Here is a 12,250-nt window from a genome sequence, read left to right as displayed (position 1 = left end):
TCTGAAAAAGGAAATAAACTTGCTGCTTGACCTCTCTGAAACCCCAGATCTGGACACTGTACACCCTGATAGGTCCTAGACCATCCCAGAAATGAGCAACCACAGTCCTCCCAGGACCGGGATGAACAACAAGAAGGAGGTGAGTTTTCCAAGCCTAGCTGGGATGCGCAGGAACACTGCAGACCTGCACTATAGAGTGGCTGACTCAGTGTTCCCATCTGAGAAAAGGGGAGGAGGCTCAGATTATGAAGATGGGGCTTCTAGGGGTGACCTTCTGCCAGCTGGGGCATGGAGGACTTGCTCAGTCCATGCTTTCAAAGGACATTGCTGCCACTTCTCCTGGGAGGCAGAGAGGAAAGAAGTCACTGTGGGGGTACGAGGGGAGTGGGAGCCCTGAGCTCCACCTCTCTCCCCAGCCTTTCCCCTCCCACCTGCCCTGCCCCCTGTCTTACCCCCGGGCCTGATGGTACCACCGCAGGTCCTCACAAAGTCCTCCCCCATCTTGAAGTTTTTGTTCTTAGCATTGCAGCCACCATATACAAAGGTCTCGCAGAACCCGGACTTGGTGTCGTGGAAGTACCTGATGATTTTGGCCTTGCAGGGACCCGTGTATGGAGGCTCCAGGCAGAAGACAGCTGCAGAGCTGCAGGGATGGGAGGGCCTCTGGGTCAGATAGGAGGATGGTCATCACCACTTGCTCTACAAGGTCAACAACTGAAACCACCAGTTTGTTTGCAGTAGAGACTAGTAAGGGTGCCAGAATGTGAAATGTGAAAAGGTCATTTGATATCCTGCTTTCCAGGACATTATCATTAATGTTTTTAGGCATGACAATGACAGGGTAATATTGTAAATAATTACATACCCTTAATGAATATTATAGATTAGTTGGCATGATGCCACTGATTAGGTTCAAAGAACAACAAAACTGGAGGATGTATATTAAGAAAATTCTCCATATGTGGTCAGTTATTGGAGCTGGGCAATGGGTCCATGGGTTTTATAATACTATTCTCGTACTTGTGTGTGTAGTTGAAAGTTGCCACCATTAAAAAGAAAGTGTTGGGCTTCCCTGGTGGCGCAGTGGTTGAGAGTCTGCCTGCCAGTGCAGGGGACACGGATTCGAGCCCTGGTCTGGGAAGATCCCACATGCCGCGGAGCAACTGGACCCGTGAGCCACAATTACTGAGCCTGCGCGTCTGGAGCCTGTGCTCCGCAATAACAGAGGCCACGAGAGTGAGAGGCCCGCGCACTGCGATGAAGAGTGGCCCCCGCTTGCCACAACTAGAGAAAGCCCTCGCACAGAAACGAAGACCCAACACAGCCATTAAAAAAAAAAAAAAAAAAAAAAAGAAAGTGTTGAGGACTTCCCTGGTGGCGCAGTGGTTAAGAATCTGCCTGACACTGCAGGGGACATGGGTTCGATCCCTGGTCCAGGAAGTTCCCACATGCCACAGAGCAACTAAGCCCGTGCGCCACCTACTGAGCCTGCGTTCTAGAGCCTGCGAGCCACAACTACTGAGCCCGCGTGCCACAACTACCGAAACCCACGTGCCTAGATCCCATGCTCTGCAAAGAGAGAAGCCACCACAATGAGAAGCCAGAGCACCACCACGAAGAGTAGCCCCTGCTCCCTGCAACTAGAGAAAGCCCACGCAGCAAAAAAGACCCAACACAGCCATAAATAAATAAATAAATAAATAAATAAATAAATAAATAAATAAATTTTTAAAAAAGGTGTGAAGGACTCATGCTCTAATGGAGAAAGGCATGGAAGAAAACACACCAGTGTTTTTACATTGATTAACTCATGCAGGTTGGAATAATGGAATATTGAGGGAAGATTGATATTGTGACTTACATAAAAATTTGAATTTCGTCTTGATCCCATTCCTGGCACAGAGCTCCGAAAACCGTTGGAATTTCCTAAGAGATGAGAATGAAAAAGGAGTCTTTTATCATGTGAGGGAGTTGACTTTCGTAAAGCCCCAACCTAAACCAAAACTGGGGACTGGTTGCCAGGGGAACCAACTGCCTCATTAGGGGGTGGGAATTCTCATACCCACCTTCCACCTTTTTCTGTCCCCACACCTCAGGCACAGGAGAGGGGTTGAAGGTTGAAACAATCACAAACAGGTAAAGATTTAATGAATCATGATTTGTGATGAAGCCTCCGTAGAAATTTCAAGAGACCAAGTCATATTATTCAAGAGAACTGGGATGGACCCAGGGAACAACATAGGTACATGCTCCATCATGGCTCCCCTGGACCACAGCAGCAGCCTGCCCATGGGCCTCTGTCGCTGCCCTTCGCCCCCTAGAGGCCATTCTCTGCACTGCAGCCACAGAGACCCTGATGCAACCCTGAGTCCTACCCCATTGCTCCCAACACCAATCCCTCAGTGACTCCGCAGCTGTCTCACAATCAAATTTGGATTCTTATTTGGAGTCCTACAAGCTCCTCACGACCTACCCCCATGGCCTGCCTCATTCCCTTCTGCTCCCCTCCCCTCCACCCACTCAGCTCCAGCCACCCTGGTCCTTGCTGCTGCTCAAACACAGGAGGCAAGTTTTTTTTTTTTTTTTTGCAGCCTCTTCTCAACATCTCCTTATCACAGAGGGTTTCACTGACCAGTCTACAGAAGGAGCACAGCCTCCTGTATCCCCATCACTCTCTTTCTTCAAAACACTCATCTCGACCTGGCATGGGATTTTTCCCTTTCTTTATTGTCCGTCTCCCTCCTAGAAGTCAGATTATTTTACTATATTTTGTTTACAGCTGTTTCCCTACACTAAGAACGATGCGTTTTAGGAACAAAAAGCGTAAATATTTGATAAATATTTGTCTAAGGAATGAATTTCCCATTTCATACTCATGCCAAGTGCAGAGTCATTGATCAAACTGGAAATAGTAACATTCTTGTTAGTGAAATGTCTATTCGGTGATGGAACATGTCTATATAATTATGAGACAACCTCTAACAGTGTATATCCTAAAAGGAAAATAAAATAGTAGTCTGTTGGGGGGCAAGGGGAAGGGCCTAGAGTTTTGAATAATATGGTACCAGCCTGGAAAAAAGTCTGGGCCCCACGTGCAAAAACACAAAAGTACTGCATTTCTTGCTCTCCCTGCAGTTGCCTCAGAAAGGGAAGAAGTTAGGTGTCACTCAGCTTTCTGATTAATTCCATAATAAAGAAATGATAATTATTTGACATAAGTTTCTTTTTGGGAGGGTGGTGAAGAAATGCAGGCAGACAAGTCTTTCCAACTAAGATATTTAGGTGGAAAATGGACATCACTGACCATGACATGGGGAGACTTTTTACACTCATGATTGGTAATCCTTTCAAAAAGCTCATGTAACATGGTCCCCCTGTTCAGGTAAGGAAACTGCAGAAGGCTTGCCCCAGGACACATGGCATGTGGGTGGTTGGATCAGGACAAGATACTATCATATCACAACCCATTTAATAAAGTACCTGATTCTGCCAGGAATTCTGAAAAACAGATAACCAGTAAGGACTTCTCAGTACAGTTTCCCACCCACATACAATAGTCCCCTGTCCCCAAACCTCACCCCAGCCACAAATTATAGAGAAGAGTGAGTCCGGGTTTTGTCCCTGACAGCAAATATGTGGTGTCCCTACCAACACCCACTGGGCGGCCCACAAGTCAATTCACTTCTGACACTAAATCTGCGGAGGGAGCCCACACCCCACAGGTTGAGGGCTCAGTCCCTGAGGACGGCCCCCACTTCAAGTGCCGATCACAAGTCCTGGGGTCACCCATACATGTGACCAACTGGCTATAAATTATAAATTCAGAGGTTCCATGACCCCACCTCCCATATTCAATAATTTATTAGAACCACTCACAAAACTAAGGAAAGCCCTTTACTTACTGTCCCCAGTTATTGTAAAGGATAAAGCTCCCGGACAGCCCTATGGAGGAGATGCGTAGGGCAAAGGGGGAGCTGGGGGGGCCGAGCCTCCATGCCCTCTAAGAACACCCCCCTCACAATCCCTTCATGTGTTCACCTCCCCTGAAGCCCTCTGAACCCAGGTTTATGGGTTTTAATTGAGGGTTTGAGGTAGGCAATTTGACTGAATCATTGGCCATTGGTGACTGAACTCTACCTCAGTACCCTCTCCTCTCCCCAGAGGGGCTGGGGGTGAAGGTTCTAACCCTCTAATCACCAGGTGGGATCTTCCGGAGTCCAGTCCCATCCAGAAGCTATCTAGGGTCCCATCCTTGACTCCTCTCGTGACCTATGAAATCAGTAAATTCCAAGAGTTTCAGGAGGTCTGTTTTAGGAACAAGGACAAGGATCAAATATGGATGTTTTCTTTACATTAAAGTGAGGTTCAGTGACAAGGCGGTGACCAGGAACAGAGGGTCGCAGAGATGGGGTCCCTGGTCTGGTACGGTTCAGTGGGTTACTTTTATTAAAACCTGAAACATAATGATTCCTTTTGAGAGTCATGAAATGTCCCTGTAGTTAAAACTGCCCAACTTCCCAGGAGAAATCCAGAGAAGGCTGTCAGCACCCACCCCACCCCTGCTCCCAGCCCTTCCATGGACTCGCCTCATTCCCTCTAACCCTGCCCCATCCTGTAGAGGAGAGGTGGGTCGGGACTTACCCTGGGCCTGTTTGCTAGTTTCAGCCCCTGGGGTGCCAGCCACCAGGGTGCCCAGGAGGACGAGAAGGGCTGCAGAGAGGCAGAGCTGGTTCATCGGCGTGGCCTTGCAGGAGGGCTTCTGAGGAAAGCTGGGGGCTAACACAGCTTCTGACACCCCACCTGAGGCGTGGGAACAGGCAATAAGGTGGGAAGTGAGGAGGAGATGATGTGGGGTCAGTGCTGTTCCTAGAAATCTCCCCACATGACCAGGCTTCCTGCTTCTGCCTGCTGGGGCCAAATGCCTAGTAACAGCGCTTCTCAAATTTGCCTGTGGGTCTTGTCGAAACACAGACTGTGATTCCACAGGTGGAATATTTGTCTGATTTGTTCCTCACGGAGCGTCCCAGCACCTAGAGCAGTGCATGGCACGTGATGGCCGGTCAGTGGCTGGATGAGAGCAAATCAAAGGACAGAAATGAACAGCAGTGTGTTAGCTCAGGTCCTCATTTTCAGCCTCCTGCAGGTGTCATCACATCAGCGGATCAATGCCCTTCACTCCCTTCCGCCCCCGCCTACCTCAGAAGACAGGTGTAACACAGGGCCGCTTCCTGCATCCCTTGAAGCAGCATCTCAACTCTATGGACACAAGCTCTTTACCTGGCACTGGTCCAGGAGAATGGTGAGCTGGGTGAAGACTATCTCCATCTGGAGGACAAACCCTGATTTTCTGGGTAGAAAAAATTTAAGGGGCGTGGGCAGAGGGGAAGCAAGGAGCTGAACACGTCTCCACAGCATGACCATTCACCGACCCTCACCTGGTTTCACCAACAAGAGAGCTGCCTGCCTGAATGGCTCTCAGGGGCTGGAGTGGATCTCAGGGGAACTTGGAAGATCGCCTGCAACATTCCTCTTCCCATTCTGGTCTCTCCACCAGTGGTTTTGAGATCGGAGGACCTAAGTTTGCATCTCACATCTCCCTTTTCCTAACTTTGTGACCTGGGGCCAGAAATCTCCAAGAGCCTCGTGTCATCAGGTGCCACATGAGATCCGTGCTGCCCACGTCGTGAGGTTGCTGTGGAAGCAGTGGAGGCAACAGACATATTCCTTCTCCCTGCACAGTCAGTCCTTGTAATAAGAACAATAGTGAGCTATATGACAGTTAACACTTAGCTCCTTTGATCAGGGGGTCAAATAATGGCAACATGGGGTGGGAAAAGGGCAGGACATGGGTAAAGTCAATCACTGAAGCAAGAGGGCTTTCGGTTACCTCTGACGAAGAAGGAGACCTATTTGGAAGAGAGACTCTGACTCTCCTCTGGCACTGGGGGAACTTCCTGAGGGCGGACTTCTAGAAGGGGACACTGCAACAATCAATGCTGTTTGTTCCTTTCTTTACTACAGTCGACAGCACATTTAAAAAGCAGTCAGGAGCTAAGGAAACTAAAACTCTATGTGCTTCTAGACAACTTACTTTGGACTGTGGTGTTCAAAGAACCTTAGGAGGATAATCGACATGGTCCTCAAAAGGACCCAGACTTGGGGATTTCTTAAGGCAGATACCATCATCCTCTTTTACAAAGAAAGAATCTGTGGCTCAGAGAGGTGAAGTGACTTGCCCAAGATCACACAGCAACATACTGAGTTACTGAAGCCAATCTCTTTTCATGAATACCAAGTCATTTCCCCATTATGCTGTTATAAATTAAGAGTTATTAATAATAATTAAATAACTTGCATATTTATAGTATTACTCTTACTGTTATCAGATCTGATATTCATTAAAATCTTACTCTGCCAATACATGCAGAGTAAGCATGTATTTAAAGCATTTAACAAATATATCTTTTTAATTCTCACCACAACGTTATGAGATTGATAGAGAAAGAGAAAATCAACCTCTGAGTTCCAAGACCTGACCTGGCATCACAGTGTGCCTTGTGTTCTCCTCCTTAACAGAAATATTTCAGAAACCTTCAACATCAGACAAGGCCATTCTGTGTCCCTGCTGGATCAAGACAAAAATAGGACATTCAGTAATGATGTTTGAACACTGACAAAGTGAGGTAAATTATACAAACCACCAAAATATCCAAGCATCTCCCTATATTGAGTGACTGCTACTACTTTACCAAGTATAGCTCTAACCTCTATCTAGCCTTCCCTTCTTAGAGTTAAGATAAAGGTACCCATTCAGAGAGCCGCCCAACTTCCTGACAGCATCCATCCCGAGCAGAGCCAGCTTCCTGAAACACCGCCCCCAAATCACCTAACACAAGCCCACATCCTATAAACTCTTTCTAACATTCTTTTAATGAGACATCATATTGTTTTCCTAGGTGATTCCTATTCCTTGCTGCAGTGAGTAATAAACCCAACTAGTTCAACTGAACCAGATTCCTCTCTCTACACTCTATGACTTTAGGCAAAATGCTTTATTTCTTGTTACCTGAGGTTCCTTTTCTGTATCATGAGAAAATACCAACAGTTTCTCTCCTCTCTTTTAGGATTTTTGAGGATTAGATGAGTTTATATGTGTCAAGTGCTTAGGATAATGCCTGACACATAGAAGAAGCTAAGTTTTTTCTGCTGTCATTACTCATTATTATTCTTATTACAAGGACTTTGACTTTGCAGGGAGAATGAATTTATGTCTGTTGCCTCCGCTGCTTCCACAGCAACCCTGTGATGTAGGCAGCACGGATCTCAGGTGACACCTGATGACAATGGGGCTCTGGGAGGTTTAAGTTCCCTGGCACAAGGTTGGAAAAGACAGAGCTGGTACCCAAACTGAGGTCCAAGAATGCCATAACCACTGGGGGAGAGAGCAGGAGGAGGGGGGCTCTTGCAGGCGATCTTCCAAGCTCCCCTGAGGTCCACTCAGGCAGGCAGCTCTCCTGTTTCTGAAACCAGGGGAGGGGCGGTGGGAGGTCATGCTGTGGTGACGTGTTCAACTCCCTTCTTCCCCTCTGCCCACACCCCTTACTCCTTTTTCTACCCAGAAAAGAGGGTTGCAGCCCCAGGAGGACAGTGTCTTTCCCTAGCTTAGCTTCTGCCTGGACCAATGCCTGGTAAACAGCAAGCATACACCCAGTTGAGAAGCTGTGGCAATGGTTGCATGAAGGTTTCCTGTGTCACACCTGTCTTCTGAGGTAGGTTGGGGTAGTCCTTGTGGGGGTTGGACATTGACGCCCAGATGTGATGACACCTGCAGGAGGCTGAGTAGGAGGACCTGAGCTAACACACTGCTGTTCACTTATGTGTCCTTTGATTGGCTCTCATCCACTCACTGACCGTCCATCACCTGCCGTGCACTGCTCTAGGTGCTGGGATGATCCCTGAGTCAACATATTGGACAAAGTTCCACCTGTGGAATCACAGTCTGTGTTTCCACGAGACCCACAGGCAGAGTCAAGTCTGAGAAGTGCTGTTACTGGGCATTTGGCCCCAGCAGGCAGAAGCAGGAAGCCTGATTAGGTGGGGAGATTACGCAATAAACAGGACTGACCCCAGCTCCTCCCCTTCCTCACTCCCCTCCTTATTGCCTGATCCCACCCCTCAGCTGGGTTATGAAAAGCTCTGTCAGCCCCCAGGTTTCCTCAGAAGCCCTCCTGCGAGGCCACGAACATGAGACGGCTCTGCCTCTCCGTCGCCCTTCTCGTCCTCCTGGTCACCCTGGTGGCCTGCACCCCGGGGGGTGAACACAAGAGCCGTGCCAGAGGTAAGTCCTGGCTCACCTCACCTCTGCAGGCTGGGGGGGATGAGGCGAGTCCATGGAGGGGGCTGGGGAGCAGGGGTGGGGTGGGTGCTGACAGCCCTCTCTGGATTTCTCCTGGGAAGTTGGGCAGTTTTAACTCCAGGGACATTTCATGACTCTCAATAGGAAAAAAATTAAAATTAAAATTAAAAATATATATATCCCACCAAATTTACTGGATCAGGAATCCGATCTCTGAGACTCTCTATTCCTGGTCCGTGCTGTGTCCCTGAACCTCACTGTAGTGTAATAAAAAGATCAATATTTGATCCTTGTCCTGGTTCCTAGAACAGACCTCCTGAAACGCTTGGATTTACTCTTTTTCATAGGTCACAAGATAAGTCAAGGAAGGCGATCCGAGAGACTTTCAGTCTGGCCTTCAAAAACACTCAAACACGCGTTTAGAGGTTAGAACTTTCAACACCCTGCATCCCAGCTCCTCTGGGTAGAGGGAAGGGTGTTGAGATGGATATCAATCACCAATGATTCAATCAATATGTCTGTTTATTGACACCTCAATAAAAATCCATAAATATTGGGGTTCAGAGAGCTTTTGGGGTGGTGAACAGATGGAGGTGCTGTGAGGGCGGTGTGCTCCCCTAGGGCACGGAGCCTCCACACACCTCTCCTCCCCCTTTGCCCTACGCATCTCCTCCATTTCGCTGTCCCTGAGCTTTATCCTTTATAATAACATGGGAACAGTAAGTAAAGTGTTTTCCTGATTTCGATCACTGCTTCCATTGAGTTATTAAACATGGAGGTGGGGTCATGGAGCCTCCGATTTTTAGCCAGTCGGTCACAAACATGAGTGACTCTGGACCACATGGCTGGCATTTGAAGTGAGGACAGTCTTGAGTCCTCAATCTGTCGGATCTGCAGTAACTCCACCGATTTAGTATCAGAAGTAAATTGAGGGACTTCCCTTGTGGTCCACTGGCTAACACTCCCCCCTTCCCATGCAGGGCTCCTGGGTTCGATCCTTCGTCATGGAATCAGATCCTACATGCCAGAAATAAGAGTTCGCATGCCGCACCTAAAGTTCCTTCATATCGCAACTAAAGATTTTGCATGCCGCAACAAAGATCCCGCATGCATAACGAAGATCCAGCAAGCTGCAACAAAGATTCCGCATGCCTCAACAAAGATCCCGAATGCCTCAACCAAGATCTTGCATGCGGCAACGAACATCCCACACGGGGCAACTAAGATCCCGCACATGGCCACGAAGATCCCGTGAGCTGCAACTAAGACCTGCCACAACGAAATACACACATACATACATACATATTAAAAAAAAAAAAGAACTAAATTGACTAGTGGGATGGCTACTGGTTATTGGGGTATTGGTTAATGATGGTGGAGACACCACATCTTGGGGTCAGGGAAAAACCCAGACTCCCTCTTCCCTGTGATTTGGGGGCTCAGATGAGGCTTGGGGATAGGGGAGTAATGAACGTGGGACACTGCACCCAGAAAACCCTTACTAAGTTACCTGTATTTTCAGAATTCCTGGCAGAATCAGGTAGTATATCTAATGGGTTGTGACATGATAGTAGCTTGTCCTGACCCTATCACCCACATGCTGTGTGTCCTGGGACAAGTCATCTGCAGTTTCCTAACCTGAAAGGGGGTACATGTTACATGGGTTGTTTGAACAGCTTACCAGTCATGCATTTAAAGAGTTTAATCACATTTCATTGCCAACTTTGTCCGTTTTCCACCAAGATGTGTTAATCTGAAAAAAACTTCTCTATCCACTTCCTTTGGGCAAGAAAAAATATTTAGGTGTCAAATAATGATTATTCCTCTAGGATTAAAATTAATCAGAAAGATGTGGGACCACTGAGCAGAGCAACTGCAGGGAAAGAAAGAAACACAAAGGTCGTGTGAGTTGGCTCATGGGAACAAAGGCTGATAAAATATTAGTAAAGTCTCAAGGCCCTTTCCCTTGTCCCCTTTTGACTATTATTTTATTACCCTCTCAGGATATAGAATGAGAGGTAGATTGATAATTATGTAGACCTGCCCCATCATCAAGTAGACTTTGCACTAACAGGAATTCCATTATATCCATTCTATTCAATGACTGTGTGCTTGGCATGAGCATGAAATGGAAGATTCGTTCCCTGGCCATATATGTATTAAGTCCCTACAGTCTTGGTTTTTGGTGTGGGGAAAGAGCTGTAGACAGAATACGGAAAAATACCTTGCCTTCAAGGAGCGAGACCGACAATAGCAAAAGGGGGAATACTCTGCTAGGTTATGAGTTTTTGAAGGTAGAGAGTGATGGGGATAAAGGAGGCTGTGCTCTTTCTGTAGACTGATCAGCGAACCCCTCTGTGATAAGGGGGCGTTGGAGCAGAGGCTGCAGCAAGAACATGCCTGGTGTGAACGAGCAGCAGCAATTACCAGGGTGGCTGGAGCTGAGTGGGTGGGAGGGGAGGAGAGGGGAAGGGATGAGGCCAAAGAGGCCATGGGGACAGCTCCTGACCAGCCTTGTAGGATGAGAATCGGAATTTGACTGTGAGAGAGATGGGGAGTCACTGAGGGACTGGTCATGGGAGCAATGGGATAGGATGCCTGTGGCTGCAGTTCAGAGAGTGGCCTCTAGGGGGCGAAGGGCAGAGACAGAGGCCCAGCGAGCAGGCTGCTGCAGTGGTCCAGGTGAGCAATGATGGAACGTGTACCTATGTTGTTCCCTGGGTCGATGTCAATCCTTTTGAATAACATGAATCTCTTCCTCTGTTGAAGTTTCTATGGAGGCTTCCTTATCTAGTCATGATGCATTAAGTCATTAGCCATTGGTGATTGTTCAACCTCCAGGTCCTCTCCGATCCCTGAGGTTAGGGGGCGGGCTGAACTGTGGATGGAAGGGCATGAGGGAGGGTAGGAATGAAAGTTGCAACCCTCCTGTCAGGCAGTGGTTTCCCCTGGCAACCAGAACCCATTCTGGGGTTACTAGGGTCTTCCCAAAAGTCAACTACTTCACATAACAAAAGACACTTTTATTGCTCTCAGCACTTAAGAAATAGCAAGGTTTGTAAAAACTCTGTGCCAGGAAATTACAAAGAACAAATATATATATATATATATATTGCTTATTATAAGTCACAGTATCAATATAGTGTCAATATTCAATTTATAGAGTCCCTGTGCAGTAACAAAAGAGAACACACTGGTATGTTTTCTTCATGCCTTTTTCCATTACAGCATGATGTCTTCACATTTTTATTAATGGTGGAAACCTTTTACCATATACATAAGTGCAGACAATAGTATTATAAAACCCAGGTACCAGCTCCAGTAATTATTGATATATGGTGGATATTTTTTACCTGTGTTCTCCTTTTTTCCTTTCTTTTTTTTTTTTTTTTAGAGTTTTTTGAAGCTAATCAAGGGCATCATACCAATTAATCTTAAATACTTCATGAAGGAGATATAAATTTTTACATGATTACCATATCATGGTCATGCCTAGCAACGTTAATAATAATATCCCAGAAAGCAGGTTGTCAAATGGTCTTTTCAATTTGACCAGCCCCCAGAATCCTAACATTCTCTATCGCAGACAAACTGGTGGTTTCAGCTGTGACCTTGTAGACCGAGCTGCGATGACCATCCTCCTAACTGACCCATAGCCCCTCCCATCCCAGCAGGTTCTCAGCCTGCCTTCTGCCTGGAGCCTCATTACACGGGTCCCTGCAGGGCCCGGAAGATCAGGTACTTCTACAACACCAAGTCCGGGCAGTGCGAGATCTTTATATATGGTGGCTGCCGAGGGAAGAAGAACAACTTCCTGACTGCAAGGACTGCATGAAGACCTGCGGTGGTCTCGCGGGGATCCAGGAGTTAGAAAGAGGGCAGAGCAATGTGTGA

The 12,250-nt window shown here is 47.3% G+C and overlaps 1 protein-coding gene and 1 pseudogene across 1 annotated transcript; one reads left to right on the top strand and one right to left on the bottom strand.

Annotated features, from left to right (window-relative positions):
• Positions 1-301: 301 nt before the first annotated feature.
• On the bottom strand, positions 302-4,735 carry LOC118880974 (spleen trypsin inhibitor I-like). Its single transcript, XM_036825220.1, has 4 exons — positions 4,642-4,735; positions 3,903-3,942; positions 453-643; positions 302-339 (listed from the first exon to the last, which is right to left on the bottom strand). The coding sequence occupies exons 1-4, from the start codon at positions 4,733-4,735 to the stop codon at positions 302-304; spliced, it is 363 nt and encodes a 120-aa protein (XP_036681115.1).
• Positions 4,736-8,196: 3,461 nt separating this feature from the next.
• Positions 8,197-12,250, top strand: LOC118880973 (annotated as a pseudogene).

The sequence above is a fragment of the Balaenoptera musculus genome, chromosome 15 (assembly GCF_009873245.2).
Source record: "Balaenoptera musculus isolate JJ_BM4_2016_0621 chromosome 15, mBalMus1.pri.v3, whole genome shotgun sequence".
Classification (NCBI taxonomy): Eukaryota; Metazoa; Chordata; class Mammalia; order Artiodactyla; family Balaenopteridae; genus Balaenoptera; species Balaenoptera musculus.
This window is presented reverse-complemented; position numbering and strand designations above follow the sequence as displayed.